The sequence below is a fragment of the Physeter macrocephalus genome, chromosome 14 (genome assembly GCF_002837175.3).
Source record: "Physeter macrocephalus isolate SW-GA chromosome 14, ASM283717v5, whole genome shotgun sequence".
In the NCBI taxonomy this organism is placed as follows: Eukaryota; Metazoa; Chordata; class Mammalia; order Artiodactyla; family Physeteridae; genus Physeter; species Physeter macrocephalus.
In genome coordinates this window covers 102,126,546-102,152,660 of record NC_041227.1, presented here as the reverse complement: position 1 = coordinate 102,152,660, position 26,115 = coordinate 102,126,546, and the positions used below count along the sequence as shown (strand labels likewise).

General features: G+C 35.4%; 1 protein-coding gene across 5 annotated transcripts in view; it reads left to right on the top strand.

The window, feature by feature from the left end:
* INTS2 (integrator complex subunit 2) overlaps positions 1 to 26,115 on the top strand; it is a 51,365-nt gene that overhangs the window by 22,109 nt on the left and 3,141 nt on the right. For all 5 annotated transcript variants that reach the window (XM_007108452.4, XM_007108454.4, XM_007108453.4 and 2 more), the window contains 10 exons: positions 444 to 620; positions 1,796 to 1,904; positions 12,597 to 12,701; positions 14,881 to 15,045; positions 16,085 to 16,286; positions 19,081 to 19,206; positions 22,853 to 23,051; positions 25,049 to 25,300; positions 25,653 to 25,760; positions 25,894 to 25,999. In XM_007108452.4, coding sequence (XP_007108514.1) covers positions 444 to 620; positions 1,796 to 1,904; positions 12,597 to 12,701; positions 14,881 to 15,045; positions 16,085 to 16,286; positions 19,081 to 19,206; positions 22,853 to 23,051; positions 25,049 to 25,300; positions 25,653 to 25,760; positions 25,894 to 25,999 — 1,549 coding nt within the window. The remainder of the gene's footprint in view (positions 1 to 443; positions 621 to 1,795; positions 1,905 to 12,596; positions 12,702 to 14,880; positions 15,046 to 16,084; positions 16,287 to 19,080; positions 19,207 to 22,852; positions 23,052 to 25,048; positions 25,301 to 25,652; positions 25,761 to 25,893; positions 26,000 to 26,115) is intronic.

Genomic DNA, 26,115 nt, shown 5'->3' with positions numbered 1-26,115 from the left:
TTTTTTTTTTCTGGTACGCGGGCCTCTCACTGTTGTGCCCTCTCCCGTTGCGGAGCACAGGCTCCGGACGCACAGGCTCAGCGGCCATGGCTCACGGGCACAGCCGCTCCGCGGCGTGTGGGATCTTCCCGGACCGGGGTACGAACCCGTGTCCCCTGCATCGGCAGGCGGATTCTCAACCACTGCGCCACCAGGGAAGCCCAAACTCATCATTTTAGATTTATCTTCCACTTCACGGTATTCTCAACTTTAGGGTATAAAAGTATTTCCTATTTTTAAATTAAAGACAACTGTGAAACTGGATAATGTATTTAATAACTGCTAAAAGTTAATAGTGAGTTTCACTGATTCATAAATCATGTAAAATTATATGTGCTTTTAAAATTTTGCTTGCTTTTTCTTATTGCCATAATTGATTTGGTGCCTGTAACCTTCTTTTTTAGGACTGGATTTATAGACAGCTCTGTGAAACCTCCACTCCACTCCATCCTCAACTACTTCCTCTGATTGACGTGTACATAAATTCTATACTTACTCCTGCATCTAAATCTAATCCAGAAGCCACAAATCAGCCAGTCACAGAACAGGAGATACTCAATATTTTCCAAGGAGTCATTGGGGTAAAATAGCGGCTTTTCTACATCTATTAGCTTATTTTTCTTTTATTCTTCGGACTGACTCCATTTTCTTCCCCTGATTATTAGAGGAGAACAACTTCTAGGTGGTTCTGAATTTAAGATGGTATTCAGTTTTTTTTTAGATCACTTATAAATATTAAAAGAATGGTATTAGTTCCAAGTAGTTTGTTGAATAGGCACTTTTTGAGGAATTCTTTCAAGAGCTCCATTTTCCGTTTTTTTTTTCTTTTTGGCCGCGCTGTGCCCCTTGCATTGGGAGTGTGGAGTCTTAACAACTGGACCTCCAGGGAAGTCCCAAGAGCTCCATTTTAAAGCTTGAGGAGTGCTGTGGAAGTTGTGTGTTTACCAACGGACTACATGACATTTCAACACATTCAACCAGCTTTGTTTAGTTTCCTGGGGATCTAAGATCTACCTAGATTATTAATGGAAAACTTGAAGAAAATCTTTTTTCTCCAAATATACTTAACTGTACAATATCATTTTTAGGAATTATTTTCTTCATGGTAATTTCAGATAATACTTGAGACTCCTGAAAAGCTTTTTGAGAAGCAGCCTGATGGGACTGCTGTTGCCTTTTTTTCCCTGTCTTCTTTTTTTTAAAAAAACAGTAACTTTTTAAAAAATTTATTTACTTTTGGCTGCGTTGGGTCTTCGTTGCTGCGCGTGGGCTTTCTCTAGTTGCAGTGAGTGGGGGCTACTCTTCGTTGCGGTGCATGGGCTTCTTATTGCGGTGGCTTCTCTTGTTGCTGAGCACGGGCTCTAGGGCGTGCGGGCTCAGTAGTTGTGACACGCGGGCTCAGTAGTTGTGGTGCACGGGCTTAGTTGCTCCGCGGCATGTGGGATCGTCCTGGACCAGAGATCGAACCCGTGTCCCCTGCATTGGCAGGCGGATTCTTAACTACCACGCCACCAGGGAAGCCCCTTCCTATCTTAAAAACTGTTAAGCATGTTGCTTTTCATCTCCCAAGCCATCTCAAATTTAACTTAGACTTCAAGTTGTCTCTTTGAGTTTAATGCAAACACAGCAACATTTCTCCCAACTTGTTCGAGCTTGGGAGCAGCAACACTGAATAATCTATTTTGAATGCTTTTGCTATCAAAAAGCACTCATGAAATTTAACAGTATTTTAAAGTATTTATATTATTACCTCCAGGGTGACAACATCCGCCTTAATCAGCGTTTCAGTATCACAGCACAGCTTTTGGTGCTTTATTATACACTGTCTTACGAAGAAGCTCTCCTAGCAAACACAAAGACTTTAGGTAAGTTCTGCATAAGCTAATGTTTCTAGTGATAGTTCATCTTATTTGCTTATATTTTGTTACTTTCTAGGCTGCTGTATGAGAAAATAAGGTCAAATATTCTAACAAGCTCCCGCATCAATCTACAGTCTTTGCAGTGGAGGCATTGTGTACTCTAATGCATAAATACATGTATGTGTGGGCATATAACCACCTCTTAAGGCTCAGTGCTGCTTTTAGCAGGCTGAATTAATGGATAACTGAATTGTCTGTATTTTAACAATTTTAGTGATCTTACTAACTAAATGTAAATTAAGAGATAAACCTAAAGGAACTGCAACTGAAATATTTTTGCTTGATTTCAATCTGTGCCCTATTCTTCCTTCCATTAGTGTGAAGAGTAACAATCTAATCAAAGCAATAGAAAAAAACCAATAGTAGGTTTTCCTTTGCCATTGAAATTATCACTGAACTAGGCTTTCAGACTTAGCTATTTCATGTAATATCAGAAGGTTAGATTTAGCATAGATGATATCATTATAAAGTAGTATGTTTTCCTCTATTTGAAAAAGAATATTCACCTGTATTTTAGGCTTGTTAAATGTATTTAGTTCCATATTTGAAACAAAAAGAGTGTCATTAAGTCATAGGCATTGAGTATATAATGCAGGGAGAATTCTTTTAAGGGAGGTTAATTTGTCATAGCTGAGTGGTTTTACTTTTTGAAAGCTATAAATTAAAGTTACTCTTCAGTGTGTGGCAGATCAGTTTCTTTTATTTTTCCGAAGTATTGTGTTTTAAGTATTCTGTGTATTTCTCGGCTGCTTTCTTTTCTGACTACAGGTGTTAGGGTTGTACAGATGATATACCACAACTGTAGTTATAGTCTTTGTCATATCAGGGACAAGATGGGCTAATAATAAGCATTAGGTAATAGTCTCCCACTTTTATCCACATGTAATGAATTCTGTTAAGGAATATGACACTTGTGATTTAATGGATAGTAGGGGAATGAGTTACGAGGAGGTATTCTGGGGAGAACTCAGACCATTAATAGTGTAGCAGGGGACTAAGATACACCCTGAGTTTTTGTTTAAATTAATGTCTAGCAAAAAAAAATCTTAACACAGCAAAGTACAGAGACTAGTGTAGCCAACTTTTGTGTATATACCATGCAGAATTAACAGGTCACTCAGAATTTTTTGGACTGGAAGAACCTTTAAAGATTATGTATCCCAGTCCCCGATGACATGCTCAGTTCAACCCTGGTTCATGTGAAACTGCTGTTCTTTATGCAACAGTCTGGTGGATCTTAATTGGAAAGTTAAGGATTTTAGGTTAGGAGTACAACCCAGCCTGGATTGAGGCTTGGAAAAGGAACTGGGAGATTAGAGGAAAGTTGTTAGGTTTTTCTAAGATTCTAGGCAAAAGATGGTGGTGGTCTGGACTGGTAGCAGTGTATATGTATTTTTTTCTTTCTTTTTTTTTTTGGCTGCGCTAGGTCTTCATTATTGCGTGCAGGCTTTTCTCTAGTTGTGGCGGGAGGGGGCTACTCTTCGTTGTGGTGCACTGGCTTCTCATTGTGGTGGCTTCTCTTGTTGTGGAGCATGGGCTCTAGGCACACGGGCTTCAGTAGTTGTTGCGTGTGGGCTCAGTAGTTGTGGTTCGCGGGCTCTAGAGCGCAGGCTCAGTAGTGGTGCAGGGGCTTAGTTGCTCTGTGGCATGTGCGATCTTCCTGGACCAGGGATTGAACCGTGTCCCCTGCATTGGCAGGTGGATTCTTAACCACTGCACCACCAGGGAAGTCCCTGTGTATGTATTTTGAAGGTAGAGCTGGGAGGTTTTGCTGATGGATTCATGAGGTTTGAGTGACAGGAGCCAAGGTTGATGTGGAGGCTTTTGGCCTAACCTATAAAATGGCTATTGACTGAAATAAATGAGCAGGTCTGTGGGGGATCAGGAGCTCGTTTTGGACGTATGGAGTTTGAGATGTCTGATAGGCTTTCAAGTGGGGGTGTTATGGAAACAGTTGTAAATACTGGCCTAGAATTTAGGGGAGATACCAGCACTGAAGCTTTGAGATTCTTCAGCATATATATGGTATTTAAAATCATGACATTAAGTAAGATTACCAAACCGGAAGGTGTGGGAGGAGACTCAGGAGGATGTGTTGTCTTGGATGCCAAGGAAAGAATGTTTCAGAGGAGAGAGAGAGATCACCTGTGTCAAATGATGTTGATGGATCAAGTAAGGTTAGGACTCAGCTGATGACCACATATAGCTTGCTGGAGGTCCTTTGACCTTTACAGTTTTATTAGTAACGTTAACCCTTTTTTTTAGGATGAAAGCCTGATTGTAGTGGATTCAAAAGAAAATTAGAGGAGATATACTGGAGACAGTGAGTACAGACAGTTCTTTTGAGGATTGTAAAGAGAAGGAGAGAAATGAATGTGATAATTGGAGAGGAAAATGAGGTCGGGAGAGGACTTTTTTTTTTTCTTTTCTTTTTAAGGTGAAAGAGCTAAGAGAATGTTTGTATTCTGTTGGGAGTAATCTAGTAGAGAGGGAAGGCTGATGAGAGAATCCCTGGAGGGATGTCCTTGATAGGTGAGGGGAGATGGGATGTAGAAGACAAATGGAGGGATCAACCTTTCCTTGGAGAATTTTTTCCCATAGTTCAGGAGATTTTTTTCTAGTCTAGTTTCTTATCTCCACAGGGAATAAATAATTGGAGAATATGTCACAACATGAGAGAATTTTGCTTTCCCACAGCCAAAAAAGATAAGTATTCTTCCTCAAATTTATTCCTACCTGTGAAGTTGTGTTGTAGTTTCAGTAGCTTGTTAACTGGTCTGTGGTTTTGGCCTTTATATTAAACATTATTAGCAGCCACCAGGTAGCTGTAGAAGCTCAAATATGGAATTCTGACACTTGAGATAGAGCCAAGTATTAGAATATCATAGTCATTAAAAAATGTGTTTGTATATATACATATTTTTTCACATATGCATATTTTTGATTTGTTTTAAAATATTTATAATACATGTGTATATTAATTTTAGTTAAATAGTGTATTGATCCAAAAGAATATGTGTAAGAAATAATAATATAATAAATCCCTGTGTACTAATACCCAATTAAAATATGAGCATTACCATTATATTTCCAGTTTTTTTAAGAACTTTATATATTTAGTATTTTTTTAAATTTTAATTAATTAATTAATTAATTAATTAATGGCTGTGTTGGGTCTTTGTTTCTGTGCGAGGGCTTTCTCTAGTTGTGGCAAGTGGGGGCCACTCTTCATCGTGGTGCGTGGGCTTCTCACTATCGCGGCCTCTCTTGTTGCGGAGCACAGGCTCCAGATGCGCAGGCTCACTAATTGTGGCTCACGGGCCCAGTTGCTCCGCGGCATGTGGGATCTTCCCAGACCAGGGCTCGAACCTGTGTCCCCTGCATTGGCAGGCAGATTCTCAACCACTGCGCCACCAGGGAAGCTCCTATTTCCAGTTTTTATACTTAAAAAAGTGTTTCCTACTTATTACATCTGAAGACTTTATTACTAGGTAAAAGTTTATTTTTACATGCTTTTGAAGTAAAAACAATACTAATGAATATTGAACATATGAGAAACTGTTTATCTGCTCTTAAAGCAGCCAGTGGGATCCTAAACACAGTCTCACTCTTAAGTAGCTAAAAGTATTACTTGCTTAACTCTCTCCCTCAAGCTTAACTTCATTTAAAAACAGGGTCTGGCTGCCTTTTCTGCTTCTGTCCCGTTTCGTGTGAAGTTTCCTTCTTTGTCAGCAGCAGAACAAGACACATACTGTGGTATTTGGGAAACTGTAATGTTTACTGCCTCTGAATTCCTGAACTTGCAGTTCTTCTTTGCACTCGATAGTTAATTATTTTCTTCCCAGAAGAAAGTTAACTCTAACTGCCTCTATCAAAATGCAGGAACCTTTAAGCAAACATTGGCAGATGTTTTTTCTTGGCAGCTTGAAGTTTCAGTGCTGTAAGATCAAGTTTGACCAAAAAAGGCTCTAAGAGTTAAATGACTGTAGTGTAGAGTAACAGTATAAGAATTTTAAACTTATTTCATTATTTACCTAATTGCTTTCCTATCTTAATGCAAAAGAACTGGCTTTTAAAATAAAAACATTTATTAAAAGTGTGTTTACTGGAGGAAATTGAGGAAGTGAAAAATGTACAAAGACCAAAGTAAAACCACCCATAATTCTGCTGCCCAGAGGTAATCACCATAGAATTTTGCTAGAAAACCCTTTAGTCTTTGCACATATGATAACTTTCACAAAGTTGGAATCATATGTTTTTAATCTACCCTTTTTAATAAAACACTTTACACATTTGCCTGTTTAGTAAATTTTTTTCTGAAACATGATTTTTAATAGCTATATAATATTTCTTCATAAATATGTACCATTACTTAACAAATTCCTTATTGTTGGACATTTAAATTATTTCCACATTTTGCCATTATAGAGAGTGGTGGAATGAATATCCTTAGAGCTAACTCTGTATACAGGTATACTTATTTCTGTCCTTAGGACTGAACTACTGAATCAAAGATTTTGGAATTATAAGATTTAAAAAAACAAATTGCCATATTGCTTTCCAGATAGGTTATAACATTATAGACATTTTGTGTAAGACATTTGTATAAGATGTGAATGCCAATTTTTTTGCAGTATTAACTGTTATTTGTTTTATGGTGTGTTTTAATTATAGAATTTTATAAAGAGGAAACTCTGAAAGCGAGGTACTAACATTATATGACTCATCACCTATCTGTTGTTTTAGGACATTATTATATCACTTAAAAAATTTATGTATGCCTTTAATTAATTTTAGTGTCAAGTATGGGGTGCAGATTCAGTGGTTTTTTTTTTAATAATTGGTTATTTGTCAACATCACATAATGAATAACATGTCATTTTTCTATTACTTTGGAAAGTTGCTCTGATATGTATCGAAGTTATATTACAAACCTATGTCTGGTTTTGGGTTTTCTTTTTTATGTTAGACATTTCCAGTTCCTTTAGCCATTATTGTTCTTGTTCAATATTTCTGTCCATTCTCACATATATAATCTTTCACATGAACTTTATAATGATCTTGTCAAATTCTACAGAAGAAAATTGTATTGGGATTTTGATTAGAATTATGTTAAACATAGAAATTAATTTGGAGAGAATTTACATCTTTACAATAGTCTTTCCGGCTAGAAATATGAAATAATTCTTTTTAAAGTCTTTTTTATTTTTATTTTATTGTCTGTGCCATGTGGCTAGTGGGATCTTAGTTCCCCAATCAGGGATCAAACCCAGGCCCTGGCAGTGAAACCAAACCACCGAGTCCTAATCATCGGACTTCCAAGGAATTCCCTGAAATATTTTTTTTTTTTTTTTTTGCGGTACGCGGGCATGTCACTGTTGTGGCCTCTCCGGTTGCGGAGCACAGGCTCCGGACGCGCAGGCTCAGCGGCCATGGCCCACGGGCCTAGCCGCTCCGCGGCATGTGGGATCTTCCTGGACCGGGGCACGAACATGTGTCCCCTGCATCGGCAGGCGGATTCTCAACCACTGCGCCACCAGGGAAGCCCCTTTTCTTTTAAATTATTAAAATGTAAGATTCATGAAGGTTGATTTTTATCTGTTTTTGCTACCATGTCTAGCATTTAGAATATTACTTGAAACATAGTAACCACTTAGTAAATGTTTTTGAATGAGTGAACTTATTCAAGTTTTTTTTATGTCAATTAAATTTTATTTTTTGTAGGTTCTGTATAATTTTTTCTTAACAAGTTTTTTCTGGTTACAGGAAAGGTATTGACATTTAGTTTGGATTAGTCTCTGAATTTCTTAGAGTACCATTTAAAATTTTTTAAAAAATTTATCGAGTGAATACTTTTTTAGCAGTTATTGGGATAATTTGATCTATTTATATAATTTGTTGTATAATTAATATCTGTCTATTTCTGGAGTGAGCTCTACTTGCTCTGGGTATGTTATTCTTTTAGCATGGTGCTAGATTTGATTTGCTTGTCTTTTTTTTAAAAAATATGATTTATTTCCATCTGTATGCAAACAAGTGAAATTGACCTTTTTTCCCTTTTTCTTTTCATTTCTTCTTTTTTTTTTCTGGCTTTGGTATTAAGTTTACACTAATTTCATAAGTGAATTAGTTTTCCATAGGATTGTTTTAAGGATTAAAATGTCACAAAAACTAGGGGCCATGTAAATAGTATTCAAAACATTCCCACAGTTTCGTTGAGGATGAGGTTAAAAGTTAGATTTGAATCTTTGAAAGCGACACGTTGGGAGAAAATTGGAAGTGTGATTGCTCATGTTGAATATATAAAACCAATGATCTTCCCATAGGCCTTTCATAATTATAGTTTAGTCTTTTACTGGAAGATTAAGTATCCTTGATGTTGTATTTCACAGAGATGTTAAAGAGAAATAATTGCTTTAGGCAGGGCTTCATGGGCTGCTAGTTCTTTGATGGAATTATTAAGATGTGAACAGGATTTTGTCTTCAGTTTCATAGGTCCAGAAACTTAAATGTTGATACTTTACCCTAAGCTGATCTTGGGGACTCTAGATCTTAATAATACTGGCTAACATTTGAGTGCTTGTTATGTGCCAAACACTACTTGAAGCTCTTTATACCTGTTAACTTATGTAAACCCTCACAACAATTCTGTGAGATAGGTACTGTTGTTGTCTTTATATTACAGGTGAGAGCACTGAGGCACAGGGAAGTTAAGTGACTTCCCTTAGTTGTAAGTGTTGGAACCAGGATTTGACCATCACTGGAACATATATATATTTAATATTAATCCGTTTTTATTATTCAAAATAATCTGTCTTTACTAGTGTATATTAGCATATGCCTAATTATAATCAATCTATTTATCTTAATACAATTTTATATTCCATTTTTCCTCTTTAATGTTTTTTTTTTTTCATCATCAGCCCCCATGGATTATTACAACCCATTGCTGAGGCATTCAAATTACTTACTTACTTATTTATTTATTTATTTATTTATTTATGGCTGTATTGGGTCTTCGTTTCTGTGTGAGGGCTTTTTCTAGTTGTGGCAAGCGGGGGTCACTCTTCATCGCGGTGCATGGGCCTCTCACTATCTCAGCCTCTCTTGTTGCGGAGCACAGGCTCCAGACGCGCAGGCTTAGTAATTGTGGCTCATGGGCCCAGTTGCTCCGTGGCATGTGGGATCTTCCCAGACCAGAGCTCGGACCCGTGTCCTCTGCATTGGCAGGCAGATTCTCAACCACTGCGCCACCAGGGAAGCCCCCTCTTTAATGTTATTTTGTACAAACAATAATGTTATTCTGTATCCATCAAGATGGGTCACAGAGTTGTGGTTTCAAATTGGCTTTTAATATTGAATTTTTTTCTTTTTTTTTTTTCTTTTTTCTCTTTTTACCTTTTGACGCTCTTCCCCTATTTCTTTTACCCCTCATCCTCTGCTCCTCTGGCAGCCACCAATTATTTCTCTGTTATCTTTGAAGTTTTTTTGTTTTTGTTTTTTTATGATTCCACATATAAAAGAGATCATATGGTATTTGTCTTTCTCTGTCTGACTTACTTTACTTAGCATTATGCCCTCCAGTTCCACCCATGTTGTCACAAATGGCAAAGTTTCATTCTTTTTTATGGCTGAATAACGTTCCATTGTATGTGTATGTGTGTGTGTGTGTATCTCATATTTTCTTTATCCATTCATCCATTGATGGACACTTAGATTGTTTCTATATCTTGGCTATTGTAAATAATGTGGGTATATATAATCTATTCAAGTTAGTGTTTTCATTTTCTCAAATAAATACCTAGATGGGAAATTGCTGGATCATATGGTAGTTCTATTTTTAGTTTTTCGAGTAACCTCATACTGTTTTCTTTTTTTTAATTAATTAATTAATTTTTTATTTATTTGTTTTTGGCTGCATTGGATCTTCATTGCTGCGTGCGGGCTTTCTCTTGTTGCTACAAGCAGGAGCTGTTCTTCGTTGCGATGCGCAGGCTTCTCATTGTGGTGGCTTCTCTTGTTGCAGAGTACGGGCTGTAGGCGTATGGGCTTTAGTAGTTGCAGCATGCAGCCTCAGTAGTTGCGGCACGCGGGCCCTAGAGCGCATGGGCTTCAGTAGTTGCAGCGTGTGGGCTCAGTAGTTGTGGTGTGTGGGCTCTAGGGTGTGCGGGCTTCAGTAGTTGTGGCGCACGGACTTAGTTGCGCCACGGCATGTGGGATCTTCCTGGACCAGGAATCGAACCCATGTCACCTGCATTGGCAGGCGGATTCTTAACAACTGTGCCACCAGGGAAGTCCCCTTCTGCCCATTTTTAAATTGGATTGTTTGGTTTTTTGCTCTTGAGTTATATGAGTTTTTTAAAATATATTTTGCATAGCCCCGTATCAGATATATGATCTGCAAATATTTTCTCCCATTTAGTAGGTTGCCTTTTCATTTTATTGATGGTTTCCTTTGCTGTTCTGAAGCTTTGTAGTTTGAAGTAGTCCCACTTGTTTATTTTGCTTTTGTTGGTTTTGCTTTTGGTGTCAGATTCAGAAAAATCAGCCAAGACCTGTGTCCGGGAGCTTAGCACCTGTGTTTTCTTCTGAGAGTTATATGGTTTCCGGTGTTAGGTTCAAGTCTTTAATCCATTTTGAGTTCATTTTTGTGTGTGGTGTAAGATAGTGGTCTAGTTTCATCTTTTTTCATGTATTTTTATCTTCAATTTCTTTCATTAATGTCTTGTAGTTTTCAGTATATAGGTCTTTCACCTTCTTGATTACATTTATTCGTAGGTGTTTTATTCTTTTTGATGCAGTTGTAAATGATTTCTTTTTTTTTTAACATCTGTATTGGAGTATAATTGCTTTACAGTGGTGTGTTAGTTTCTGCTCTATAACAAAGTGAATCAGCTATACGTATACATATATCCCCAAATGGGGTTGATTTCTTAATTCCTCTTTCTGATTGTTTGTTATTGGTGTATTAGAAACACACACACACACACACAAAAAAGAAACACAACAGATTTTTGTGTATTGATTTTATATCTTGCAACTTTATTGAATTTGTTTATTAATTTTAACAGGTTTTTTCTTTCTTTTTTTTTAAATTCTTGTTACCTTTATGGAACTTTGACATCCAGAAAAGCCTCCTCAGCTACTCATTTACCAACCAACTCTACTTCACTCTTTAGGAAATTATTTGGTTCTGGCACAAAGCCATGTACCCTAAGGTGCTCCTTAAATGCTAGCTCCCTCATCTTACTGTAGAGGTCCCACGTATTCACCTCAGCGTTTGCATGAGAGTCACTTATGTGGGCCTAAATACTTGTCGCTTTTACCACCTTTTTTTTTTTTTTTAAGTTCTAACAGTTTTTTGATAGGGTCTTTAAGGTTTTCTGTATAATACCATATCTGCAAATGGTGACAGTTTTACTTCTTCCTTTTTAATCTGGATGGTGTTGGGACCAGAATTTGACTGTCACTGGATGCTATGTTTTTTTTTAACTTTGTTTTGAGATACATTCTTACGCAGTTCATAAAAGATTTTGCGTGGAAAACTGGGATGCTAATTTATTAATTTACAAGGGGGATTATATCTAACTAAGAGGTATATGGTCTGTTTAGGCAATGATTCTCAACCTTTATTCTAACACTTGCACTCATTTGCTTTTTATCTTCAATAAAAATTTGTTGAGCTTTACACTGTGTGGTATGTATTTGGAAAAGAAAAAGTATATTGGAAATGCTTTTCAAACTATGGACACCCTGGTTGAGATGCTCATATAGTTTTGTTGTGTACAAGCAAAGTACCTTGGAATGAGATGAGGGTGTCAGGCATGTAGCATATGGTGGAGATGAGACAAAGAAAGATACAGTTGATTTGCAAGGACCTTTACTCTGTGGGATCTGGGAATCCATGGAAGGTTTCTGAGCATGGAGCCAGAGACATGTGATCTGGCCAAATCTCAATTTAAATAAGAGGACTGTGGCAGCAGTATGAAGGATGGATCAAAGACCAGAGAAATTGGAGTCTGGGAAATTGAGCCGTAATATTTATTTAAATAAATGATGAGTAGGCACTGATTTAGGATAGCAGAAAAAGAACAGAAATTAAGATGGATTTGTTTAAAAAAACAAAAGCATGTACTTGTTAGTTGAAGGTAGAAGTTGTGAGAGAAGGAAGTCATTCATATTTCCCAACTTTCATCAGAGAGTCACCACTAATACATAATATGATTAAATTAAGGCTGTTGGCATCATGAAGCTTTAAGCCATGCTGGCATGACTGCATTTGGTCTTCCTAATTAGATTTGGGAGAGTCTTGACTGACTTCTCAGGTTTGGGTGTTTTTTTTGTTGTTGTTGTTTTCTAGTGCAGGGCACTTCTGCAGGTGGCTTCTCTCACTCATGATTTTTCTTCCCCCTGGTTTCAGTTTCGGGGCATTTTCCGAGATATTGCCCTTAAGTATGTTCTTGCTCGTCCTGTGTATTCATTATTTTGGTAGTGATTCTTCATCTTTTATGAACTATATTCACAGATTAAGTGAATTAAAAGTAATTTGACATTGTGTTTGTTCCCATTTGTGTTGAAGGTTAAAATTTCTATTATTTCTGACACTGTATCTTACATTTTTTAATCTTTGACTGACAGCTGCCATGCAAAGAAAGCCCAAATCATATTCGTCTTCTTTAATGGATCAGATTCCCATCAAATTTCTTATTCGACAGGCTCAAGGACTGCAGCAGGAGTTGGGAGGTATTTGTTTTATTTGCTTTTTACTGCTAACGTTTATTGTTAAAAAGTACCTACCGTTTATGATGTTATAAAGTGTAATAGGTGCTCAGTGTTTAAAGCCCAATTCAAGAGTGAAATTCCTCTTTGCCTCCCTTGCTGTCTTATTCCCTGCAAACCGCTCCTCACCCCCAAGGCCCTAGTTTCATTTTGGTGTGTAATTTCAGATATTCCTTTCTATAGGGTGAATCATATGAAATTACAGGTATTCAACTATTTTTGACCTCCAAAAATGCAGTTTCATATAGTTGAAGCTAACAGATACACACACAAGTAAAAAATTCTTTTTTTAAACTTTAAATGGTATTATACCCTATCTCTTCTGAGATTTGCTTTTTTTTCTTTGAGTCTTGGAAATCTTAGCATGTCACTGCATCTAGATCTACCTTATTGTTTTTAATTGCTCCATAACATTCCTTAGCGTGGAATTACTATAATATTTTTACTGTAAGACTGTCAAATAGAAATATAGTGCTATTTTTTGAAATTCAAATTTTTTCTTAAGTTAACACCTTTTTATAATGTTCGAATGTGTGGGTTGTTTTTTTCTTTTTGGTTTGTTTTTTTGAAGTTGGGGGTTTTCTTTTTCTGTCTTTGTTACAGTTGGTTTCCAGGATGAACGTGAGCTTGCTTTCGTCATCTTTAGCCAGATGTCTGCATTTATTTATTATATCTTTGCATTATCTCTTTCTAGAGAAATGATGTTATATTTGGCAGCTTTTGGCAACTAAGAAGTTTTACTGAAGAGATTATGAAGTGTAGACTAATTTGCACTATCGTAAGCAGTCATTTTTGTGACTGTTTTGGGAAAGTCTTGACTACACATGTACTTGTGCATTAAATTTAATACCACTTTTGATTGTTACAGTGCCTTTTCAAACAGAAGAATTTATTTTAAGCAGTTTCTATGAGAAAGGAAACGGATACTTAACCCTCTTGGGACTAAGCAGTGGTCTGATTTGATCTAAGTTGCATAATAAGGGGGTGATTGGATCTAACGTACTTTTATTACTACTGATACTCTTACTGCTAACTCTTGCAGCTTTGGAGATGATGATAATAATTGTTTAGTAGCAGCAGCATTTATTAGGTAAATAACATAGTGGCGCTTCATATATCTAAATAGGCATTTTTACAGTACCATCATTTATTTTCTCATTATTAATATTACACAATAATAATAATGAGTAGTCTAACTATGCTGTAAGCAAAAGATTAGAAACAAGACTTAGATTTAGTCAAAGGAGGGTTTCCCGATCCTTTTGAGCTTCCTTAACCCTTCTTAAAAGAAGACAAATGCACCCTCTTGTGGGTATCGTCAGTACTGCTTGGGTCGAGTGACAGCTGTGTGACTTTGGGAACGTTAACAAATATCTTTCAGCCTGTTTCCTCATAGTAGAATGGAGACAATATTGCTTACCTTGTAGGAATGTTAGGGTGAAATGAGGAAATGCACATGAAGTGTACATTTAGGTACTCAAGTTGGGCAACTTTAATTTTACTCGTCTATAACAATGATTCTCAACTGGGTTGGAGGAGAGGACATGTTCTCCTATAGAAGCCTGTCAGAATTTCTTCTTTTAAAATCTTTTAAAATTTTTATTTATTTATGTTTTGGCCGCGCTGCTCGGCATGCGGGAGCCTAGTTCCCCGACCAGGGATCAAACCCTGCCCCCTGCAGTGGAAGTGCGGCATCCTAACTACTGGACCGCCAGGGAATTACCAAGCCTATCAGAATTTCTGAGTGAGGACTTTTTCAAACCATATATGATCTCCCCGAAATGAACATTCTTTTCCCTTCTCTTTTTCTTCTCCCCACTCAACTCTTGAACTACTGCTATGTCAAACAAATTTTCCTGATGGGAGACTTTTATGCTGGGATAGGGTGGAAGAAAGCTTGAGAACTTCTGACAAAAGTAGGGGCTTCCAGCTTCCTGTGTATCAGTTCACTTGGCAATCTTTAAGAAGATTCCCTGGCTGAATTACTGAACAGAAGTTCTTAAGCTGTAGTATGCATGCATAAGAAGGGCAGATGCCTTTGGCTTGCTGTAAATGAAAGGGAGAAGAGAGAGGGGAAAGAAGAGAGAGAAGATTTTGATGTTTAAGAATGAAGACTCCAATTGACTTCTTTTAAATTTTCAAGGGTTGCATTCTGCTTTACTTCGTCTCCTTGCAACTAACTACCCACATTTATGCATTGTGGATGACTGGATCTGTGAAGAAGAGATCACAGGGACTGATGCCCTGTTAAGACGAATGCTCCTGACTAGTAATGCCAAAAACCACTCTCCTAAACAACTTCAAGAAGGTATAATAAATTGGTATGCCTTTTACCCCTTTAGTAGTACACAGAGGTGTTAGGCCTGTGGAAATCTTAAAATCACGCAGAATTTTCCTGGAGATATAACAGGGTTTTGGTGAATATATTTAAAGTAATTCTCTTTGAGTTTAAGGATTTTTTACCATTTTTTTCTGACATGCTTGCATCTGTTTCCTCATAGGTTCTACGTTATATCACTAAACAGGTCATGTGGTTTTAGGAAAGTCCTAAAACTGGTCAGAAATAAGTGCCGTGGAATAGAACACTGTATCTGCTGTTAATGAATAATAAGCTAGATCAGCACTTTCAAATAGAAATATGATGTGAGCCACACATACAATTTTAAACTTTCTATATATTGCCACATTAAAAAAGTTAAAAAAGGCAAATTAATTTAAATAATTATTTTGTATAACCCAGTATATCTAATATATTATGATTTCATCACATAATCAATACAAAAAGACTGTTAGATATTTTACTGTTTTTTCATACTAAAGTCTATGTATTTTATACTTATAGCACATCTCATTTTGGACTAGCTGCATTTCAAGTGCTCAGTAGCCAGAAGTGGTTAGTGACTATTCTATTGAAGGAGCTCGGTTCTAGCTATTATTTTACTAACAGCTGCTTACAGCCCATAAAGGGCTACCCGAAGGAAGGTGTCAAGAAGTTTAAATTTTTCAAATGAATGTTAATACCAAGAGCAATAGTTCGGTGTATTTTCATGTTTCAGTCAATTTTTTAAATTAGTGTGAATCACTCTCTCTGGGTCACTCTCACTAATGTGATTTTTTAAATGAGATATTTTTTGTTCTTTATGAAATAACTACACCTTAACATGAATTTTTCTTAAGGGCCTAATTTTAAGTATACCCACAACTATGACTAGAATGGAAAGTTTTACTTTTTTTAAAGCAATATTGTTTTCTTGATTTGTTTCGCCTCTAGTTTGATAGAGCAATATTACTTCCTATTTGGTAAGCTGTAAAGTATTTAGATTATGACTGTGAAGTTTTCCTTTTAGCATTTTCAGCTGTCCCAGTAAGTCACACACAAGTGATGCAGATTCTAGAACACTTGACTCTACTCTCTGCCAGTGAACTTATACCATATGCAGAAGTATTAACATCCAATATGAATCAGCTGTTGAATTCAGGGGTTCCGAGGCGAATTCTTCAAACGGTCAATAAACTATGGATGGTTCTTAATACTGTGATGCCTAGAAGGTAATTTCGGTGTATTGTTACATGTAATAGATAAGTGTATAGCAGTGATTGTATACAATAACTTAAACTTAAATGTTGAAAAAAATTGTTAAAAAAAAATTTTGACAATATAAATCCTTTCTGAAGACCACTAATTAAAGAGTTGTTATAACTTTAAGGAAAAGAATAAACTCTATTTTAAGAAACAGAGAGAAACCTTCAAGTATTTCCAACTTGAGAAAGTTCTTTAAAAGGTAGTTCTCATGTACAGTCATTTGTGGCTAATTGTGATTTAGATTACCATTGTGTCTTGCATCATTGCAGTGGCTCCAAATTTTGCTGTATATTAAAATCACCTGGAGAGCTTTTAAAACTCCTGATCCCCAAGTTGTAACCCATGCCAATTAAATCAGAGTGGAATGCTGGATTCAGTATTTTGTCTTTAGTCAAATGGGTCTCTGCTGTTCCATAGATTGCATCAAAAACACTTGGTCTGCTCTAGAAAGAAATACTGGGCTGGACTTACCTGAGATTCTGATTCAGTAGGTCTGGGAATATTTATACTTTTTAAGTTTGATTTTTACTTATATCAAATTAATAAATGCATGTAAGTTAAATAGTGTATAAGGTCTGCCCCCACCTTCCCATTTTAGACTATTGATCCTCAGAGACAATTATTCTCAGCTCCTTTATCTTTTAATTCTGGCATTTATGTCCCACCATGTATCTCAATCATATGCTTATAATTACTATGATTTCCTGACTTTCCAATTTAGAAATTATCTTTTGACTTCCTACAAAATCCTTCATACAAGATGAAGATTTAGCACTCTTACTTGCTTCCCCTGTGAGTCCCTCTTCTTCCATATATTCTCCCTTCCTCCATTTCTCCCAACACAGTTATATCAGAATTTTTGGTTAAAGAAATATTCAGTGTGCATATTATTATGACTACATAAGTGTTATTTATAGTTGATGTATATGATATCCTTTGATTACAGTTTCTCTCTTAAACAACTGCCCTCCTTCATACCCCGCATACAAACCCTGAGTTGTTTGCCTTTTTTCCATTTGTTCAGGTTTTTTTGGGTTTTTTTGTATCAATAATCAATTCACTCTCAAACTCTATTATTGAGTGGAAGTTTACATTAGTTAGTTGTTAACACTTCAGGTAACATATTAGTAACATTTTTCCTTGGAAACCTTCCTTTCAGATCTTTCCACCCTTATGTTTCAATCTGGGACATTCACAGTAGCCATCTGGAATTGCTTTGTCTCTTGGTTTGAGTCCATGTTTTTCTCTTTCTTGATTTAGTTCCTTATTTAAGTGAGTGGAACTAACGCTCAAAATTGCTTCCTGGGAAAGGTGTTTGGGAAATTTTTTTTTCTTTTTGAGGCTTTCATATGTGAAAAGGTTTTTATTCTTCCCCTCACATGTGATTGATATTAGGCTAGGTGTAGAATTCTAGCTTATTTTTCCTCTTAGCAATTTGAAAGCTTTATTCTATTGAAGTAATTAGAGCTTTCCTGATTGCTTTTGAGTAATCTAATCTTATACCAATTCCCAATCCTTTGTATGTGACCATTGTTTTTTCTCTTAAAGGTTTTAGGTTCTTTTTCATTCTTTCTGAAATTTCATGATGATACATTTTGGTTTGGATCTTTTTTAATTCATGGTGCTGGGCACTAGGTTGGCCTTTTTTTTCGTCGGGTTACTAATGCTGATGTCTTCACTTCTAGGACAGTTTCTTGTATTTTTTTTTTCTTCAGTAATTTCTTTCCCTCTGTTTTCTGGAATTTTTTTGCAATTTGGATTTTAAACCTCTTGAACTTACTCTGATTTTCTCCTTTTTTCTCCTCTATTTTTAAATTTCTCTTCTATGTACATTTTCTGGATATTTCCTCTATGTTATCTTCTGATCTTTCCTTTGAATTTAAAATATTTCTGTTATAGTCTTAATTTCTAAGAGCTCTTTCTTATCTGAGAATCTATAAATGCCTCCTATTCTTGTTTCATGTATGTAATAGTCTATCCTTTAAGGAAATTTATTATAGGTTTAAGAATTTCTTTTCTTCTCATCTCTATATTCTCTGTTTCTTTGGCATTCCTTTCTTTCTGTTTGTATATTTTAATCTTTTTCAAAGTAGAAACTTTCTTTAAATGTCTGATGATTGTTGGCTATCCACTCATTTAAGAGTGGGCAAACTGTGTGTGAGGTTGGGTTGGTGGACTCCTGGTGGACTTCACTGTAAGAGGTCAGATACCCTACATATTGGCATATTCTTCAGTAATTCTGATGTGTAGTCAGGTTAGTAACCACTTTTATTAGTCTGTTGATGTTTAATCTCAAAGTGGCATCTCATAGTTAGATTCTATGATGATAAATGTAGAACAATAATTTATGGGGCCAGTTACAAAGTGCTTTGGTAGATATCATTTCATTTACAGGTATTATATTCATATTTTACAGAGGAGGAAACAGTTCAGAGAGGTTCCATGACTTACACAGAGTCACATAGCAAGTATGGTATAACTGAGGTTTTAATTCAAATTCTGATTTTATATGCCATGATTATTCCCTTACAACTGTGAAGATTTTTGAAACTACTTTTGTTTATTGTTTTATCTTCATTTGTTTTAGAAACATAATAATAGGTTAGATTTCTATAGTTCTTAATTTTTCCAAGTTCATTTACACCTGTTCTCTAATTTTTTTCCTGACTATATCTTTCTAAGATAAAAGGAACTGGATGGTAGCTACAGGTTTCAATTATGATATAGCTGTTTTTGAACGTATGACTATTTTCTCATCAGGCTGTGGGTAATGACAGTTAATGCACTTCAACCGTCAATAAAGTTTGTACGACAGCAAAAGTATACTCAGAATGATCTGATGATAGATCCTCTCATTGTGCTAAGATGTGATCAGAGGGTGTACAGGTATGTGTCATTTGAGTTCGTTTTTACTATAGAGTTATGCTTTGGAGAGTCAAAGGAAATTGAAGAAATTCAGTTTAAACTTATATCTTCATGTTCTTGCAGGTAACTTGGCAGTATGACCTGTGAGGTTTTTGGTTTTTTTTTGGTTGTCTATATTCATGAACTTCAGTTTAATATGTGATTAATAAACCGAGCCTTAACAAAATGTCATCTTTGGTTTTGGCAGCCCTCAATAGTGGCTGTTCTTTCTCTCAGAGTCAAGATAGTTAAAAATGATACCATTTCTCGTAGCATTGTTGAAAAAAGCTTTTAAAAAACCGGTTTATTATGAATTATTACATGCATTAAAATTGTGATCCTTTTGGAATCCTTAATTGTGATGTTGGCTTTATTGAGTCCACATTTGTCTATACTTCCTTGCCAATTGCTTAACTTAATCAGTTGCTTTGAAGTAGCTTCACCTCAAGAGGTGGGATTAATTAATTCACATCATTAATATTTGAATTTCTAGTTGCTAAGCTAAATAGTAACAAAGATATACAAGTTGAGGGGTCTGCCTTTAAAGTGATTATCACTTGTATCGGGAAATAAGATAAATACCTGAAAAGTTAAATAATATGGTCATATGCAGATGAATGGTACAGTAAATGAATGGTGTTAAAAGTTTCAGGAGGAAGTGAGACTTGAGTAGTATTTTGAAGTATAGAAATAGGGTTTAGATAAACAGATAGTGTAATGATGGGGCGTAAGAGGTCAAAGAAGGTATTGTGAGAAAAAGAATAGTGTGAGCAAAAGTGTAAAAGCAAGAGTGAAAAAGGCTTGAGTGGAAGGCTTAGTTTTTGAGAACACACTTTAGAGTTGGAATGTTAGGTTAAGGTCAGGCTATGGAGGGCCTTGAATGTTAGGCTGAAGAGGTCATTTAGGTGGTAACTTACAAAGAGAAGGTTCACACTAGATAGTTCAGAGGAGAAAGAAACTGGAGTAAAGAAGACTAAGTAGGATACAGTAATATACTCATTTGTCTTTAACCCTGGGGATGAGATTCTTGAAGTGGCAAAATCTGCAGGATCAGCCAAATATGGTTTGGTGAGATCAAGGTCTCAGAGGGAAGAGGAATCAGAAGAATAAACAGTATAAATGACATTAAGTATCTATTTAATAAAAAGAAAACAACAGTAAATAACACTTCTAGAGAAGAGCCATTTCTAAAACAATTTATCAGTGTTAAAAATCCACTTAAGTAGGTAACCTTTCACCTAAATCACCTGCAGTTGTTCAGGAGGCTGTTAAATTATGCTAACATAATGTATGAAATGTTTTTGTAGCCTAGATCTTTCACTTAACAACTTGTGAACCTTTTCTCATGTTAATAGATATTCTTATGTTAATTGGCTACGTAGTATTCCACATAGATATGCTATGCTTAATTCAGTTCCCTATTGTTGGATATTTTATTTCCATTTTTTGTTATTATTGATAGTGCTGTGGCAACTATTGTGTACTGAGTATTTCCTTAGAAATGATTCTTAAAAATGGACTCCGCAACGGGAGAGGCCACAACAGTGAGAGGCCCGCGTATCACAAAAAAAAAAAAAAAAAAAAAAAAAATGGAATTATTGAGGCAAAAGGAACATGCTCATTTTTAAGTCCTTTGATTCATGTTTTCATTCTGCCACTCAGAATGGCTGAACCTGTTTACATTCCTATAGTGATGTTTGATATTGTACACTTTCCTACACAATTTTATACAATTTTTCCAATTTGATAAGTGAAAAATCGATTCCCATTTTAATTTATGTTTTTCTTAGATTGAATATTTTAATATACTTATTGGCTATTGGTATTTCTTCTTTACATTTAGCCTAGTTTTCTATTAGAATGCTTACCTTTTTTGATTTAAAGAGCTCTTTATGTATAAAGGATATCAGCTTTTTGTATATAGAGTGCAGTTTTTTCTTTTATTGTTCTATTGTTTTGCCTTTAATTTTGTTCATTTTTTAAAATTTGATTTTTTCTAAGTGATTATTTAGGTGGTTTTTAAAAATGTCAAACAATATGAAAAATATGACATTTTGGATTTGCTTTGAACTAACCAGTGGTGATGGTGGGAAAGTGGATGGTGGGGTATGGGTGAAATAAGACTAGCGATGTGTCGATAACTGTTGCTGCTGGGTGATGAGTTCTTAGAGGTTCATTATAATATTCCCTTTTTTATGTGTGCATGAAAGTTTTCATTATATACATTAATAAGTGCACAAACAAGAAGATTAACAAGGAAAAGGTGTACAGTGAAAAGTCTTGTTCTCTCATATCTACACTGCTGCCATTTTTAAAGCAAAGTTCCTCTTTGAACTGTTGACCAATCCCAGTTCCATCTCCAGAGGAAACTTTATTGTCATAATGGTGTGTATGTAGCTTCACTTTCTATGTATTTACAAATTTATAAACAAATATTTCCTTTTTTGTTTCGGGTGGTATTATAAAACATAAGTGGGTTTTGGTAGGCTCTGTTTTGTTCTTTTTTAAAAAAAAAAAACTTAGCATTCTGAAAAAAAAACTTACCATTCTGAAAAAAAAAACAAAAAAACAAAAAAAAACACTTACCCTTCTGAAAAAAAAAACAAAAAAACAAAAAAAAAAAACTTACCATTCTGAACATGTTTTCCATATTATGCATAGTTCCATCTCATTGTTTTAACTGCTACATAGTATTCCATATATATAGGCCTCTTCAAACTGATTCAGAATGTCTGGTGGACTTTAGGATTTTTTTTTTTTTTAAATAAATACTCCAGGTGATTCTTATCTTCAGTTTTGGGAATATTGCCATGGTTTATTTAACCATTGACATGTTTTTTCCCCACTATTAATACATGCATGTTTACTATAGAACATTTGAACATTTCAGAAAAAATATTGACATTTCCAGTGTTTCACAGTTAAAACCAAAGCTGTACTGCCTGTTTATGTGCACATAGTCTGTGATAGGCTGGGAAGTGGCATCGTCAGGTTTTTCTAAGGGCTTGCTTGGCTTTTAATATTTTAGTGGTTACTGATTTATCTTTTTTGGTTTCCTTTTTTACATTTAATTCTTATATCTATTATCTCATTTAAATTTAATTTATAACAGTTTTTGAGGAATGAATAACTGTATTCATTTTTTGTTTTGTTTTGTTTTGACTGTGCTGTGGGGCATGCGGGATCTTAGTTCCCGGACCAGGGATCGAAACACATGCCCCCTGCATTGGGAGAGTGGAGTCTTAACCACTGGACCACCAGGGAAGTCCCTAGACTATTTGTCTTTGAGGACAGCTGCCTTGCAGGCTCATATCTAAGAGATTTAATGGTAGTGCCATTTTTTTGTAAAAAGGAATGCCTTTTTTCTAGGGTATATATTATATATTTGATTTTAGTTGATAAGATGAAATAGATAATACTATTCATACAGTCTTGAAATACAGAGAATTATATATATATATTAAGCTTTCATTTTTGAGAATGAATATTTTGGTGGGAAAAGTGTTACTTTTCTACTCTTAATGTTTTCAGGTTTTTCTAATTATTCAAATTGATTGACCATGTTCTGACTAATTTATAAATTTATATTTTTTCTCACGTATTTTTCTTTTCTTCTTTCTGTGTTTAGATGCCCCCCACTGATGGATATTACTCTACATATGTTGAATGGATATCTTCTGGCATCCAAAGCCTACCTTAGTGCTCATCTGAAGGAAACAGCAGAGCAAGATAGGCTTTCTCAGAATAATACAATAGGTTTAGTTGGACAGACTGATGGCCCAGAAGTTACCAGAGAGGAATTGAAAAATGCATTACTGGCTGCTCAGGTAATAAAGTAAAATTTAGTCAAAAAGGCCAAGGGCTTTCCTGTTAATATAATCAGTTAAATAGATGGCCTTCTATATACAATGGTGACATATTATACATTCCTTTTATTACAGAAGGTATATTATAATGGTGTTACCTTTGCTTCTGAATTATTAAAATCAGGAATAATCTTCATGGCTTTATTTAATAGCCATTTTAGTGAGATTTATATTTTAACAAAACATAAGACTTTTGTTTCTTAAAATCAAAATGGTGGAAAAAAAATCAAATGGTGGAGACAGACAAGAAGTGTGCAGTTAAAGTTTATATTTAGAAAAGTTTTATAACAATATAGAATTTACTGCAGCCTTAGGTAGTAATTTTTGACTAATGCAGGACATGAGAGATGATTGAATGTTAAGCAATTTGAGGTCTTCAAAGTAGAAATGTTTTCTTAGTTTGAAATATATTTTCTGAAATCTTTTCATTGGCAATAAGGGGAATTAGAGTAATAATATAGGTCCACAATCCCTTATCTGTAATACAGAAATCCAAAAAGCTATGAAAACTGAGGCATTTTTTTTGGTAATTCAGTTGGCAGAAAAACCTGACCTGATGTGACCTCGTTTGTGTCAAAACTTGACCTGAATTGATGTGAAGCTATTTATGGCCTTTATCCCACTTAATGTGAATGTTGGTATGTTTTGTTGCAGAAATATTAATACATTTGATTACAATGTACTGCCTTAGTCTCTGCTGGAGGTGTTATATAATATTACAGAAAAAAAAAGAATCTGAGTCCTAAAATAAATCTGACCCTTAGAGTTTCAGATAAGGGATTGAGGATGGTAATAGCTACCATTTAATATAATGTTTATTATATGGTGGGTGCTATTCTGAGTTTTTTATGTATATTAACTCATTTACTCTTTACAACCAACCTATGAGGTATGGAGTATTATCTCCATTTTTACAGATTAGGAAAATGAGATCCAGAGAGGTTAAGTGACTTGCTCAAGGTTATACATTTAGTAAGTGGGGAAGCTGGGATTCAAGCTTAGGGAGGCTGGCTCCAGAGTCTATTAAAAAAAACAAACAAACATAAAACAGTAATAACCCCAAACCCGTCAAGAATGATTATAAACTAAAGTTTACTTTATAAATGATTATAATGTAAGGCTAACTTTAGTTTATAATTAAGTTATTAAACAGGTAGATGGAGTAATTGTTTTCTTCTATCCCAGGCAGTGGCAGTCTTTCAGAGATGCATGTTATGTATTCATTTTCTTTTTCCTTCTTCCTGCTAGATGCGAGTGATTATAGCTCTCCTTTATAGGCAAGGGCATTAAGTAGATCACCCCTCAAGAAACTACTTTTCTATGAAATGGCACTCAAGCTTGTAGAGTGAGCAATAATGAGTTGTACAGTTGGAATGGATGGTAAGGCAGAATCTTTCCAGAGCCTTAAAGAGCCTATCTTCAAATTAAAAGGAAAAAGAGCTTTGGGGAGTGGCTTTTAGGCATTAATTATTAACCACCATCTTCAGAGATGAGAAGAAGAGGGGAATACAAGATAGGATCCTGGGAGAAGTAGGAATTTAAGAGGAAGGAAAGGAGATTCCAGTAGAAGTCATTTTTTGCCCTAGGTCCTGTTTTAGATGACACAATTAGAATACTCTTGTAGTAGATGTTCTTAAACTCGAGTTCATGTATCTGCCTTAGAGATGTGTGAGCACTCTGATATTATGCCATATGTTGCTTTGTTTACATGTTAATTTTTATGCTGAGAGGGTATACAGTTTTCTTCAGATTCTTAAAAGGGTTCATGGCCCTGAAAAAGATGAGAACCACTGGCCTATAGATTGTTCACTTTTTCTCTTAGAAGTACCTCTTTGCGTTTTGTTTTTTAAAGAAAGTTATTTTTATCACATGTGTTCATGTGAAAACAAAATCAGATTTGGTTTTCAAACAAACTTCTCAGAAACTTCTTAAATTCACTGTGTTTTATTTGCTTGTAGGATAGTGCAGCTGTCCAGATTCTCTTGGAGATTTGCTTACCTACTGAAGATGAGAAGGCAAAGGGTGTCAATCCAGACAGCTTGCTAAGGAATGTTCAAAGCGTTATTACTGCCAGCACTCCAACTAAGGGAATGGAGGAAGGAGAAGACAATTTGCTCTGTAACCTTCGAGAAGTTCAGTGCCTTATCTGTTGTCTGTTGCACCAAATGTACATTGCGGATCCCAACATTGCTAAGCTTGTTCACTTTCAGGTCTGGTTTCAAAGAATGATTCTTTATGGTTGAACTTTATTTTGGGGGTAGTTTTGAAGTACTAAATTAATAGGAATCATTTAGAAACTGGAGGTCACGCAAATGATCATAGTCCTTTGCAATATGGAGAAAAATCCAGATTTTTAAATTTGATTTCAGCCTAATAAAGTGTTCATATAATTTATTTGTATTTTAGTGCATCAGAGAGGTGAAATGCCAGGAAACATGTAGGGCATTGTAGCCTTCTGAGCAACTGTTACATAAAGGAAGTGAAACCTTCCTTTATATTTTTATCTGTATTTGACTTGCAGCTATTTTATTCTAACTTTTCCCCCCTTTCTTGTTGAGATAGGGTTATCCATGTGAACTTTTGCCTCTGACAGTCGCAGGTATTCCATCTATGCACATCTGTCTGGATTTCATACCTGAGCTTATTGCACAGCCAGAACTTGAAAAACAGGTAATGAGCATTTTGGAACTTTAGGAGAAGTTTGATCTCCCTCTAATCTTACTAGTTATATAAAACATTTTACAATTTTTAATACTTAAAGACCTTCCTCAGAAACATGTAATATTTGGATTTTGTGTTACAGATATTTGCTATCCAGTTGCTTTCTCACTTGTGTATCCAGTATGCATTACCAAAGTCACTCAGTGTGGCTCGCTTAGCTGTCAATGTCATGGGAACTCTGCTAACAGGTGTGTAGCCAACCGACATCAATAACAAAAATTTCTAACATAAAGTAGTACATATTTTTTCTGAATTTAGTGACACCATGTTTTCTGTGTCACTAATAGTTATGCCATCTTCTGAA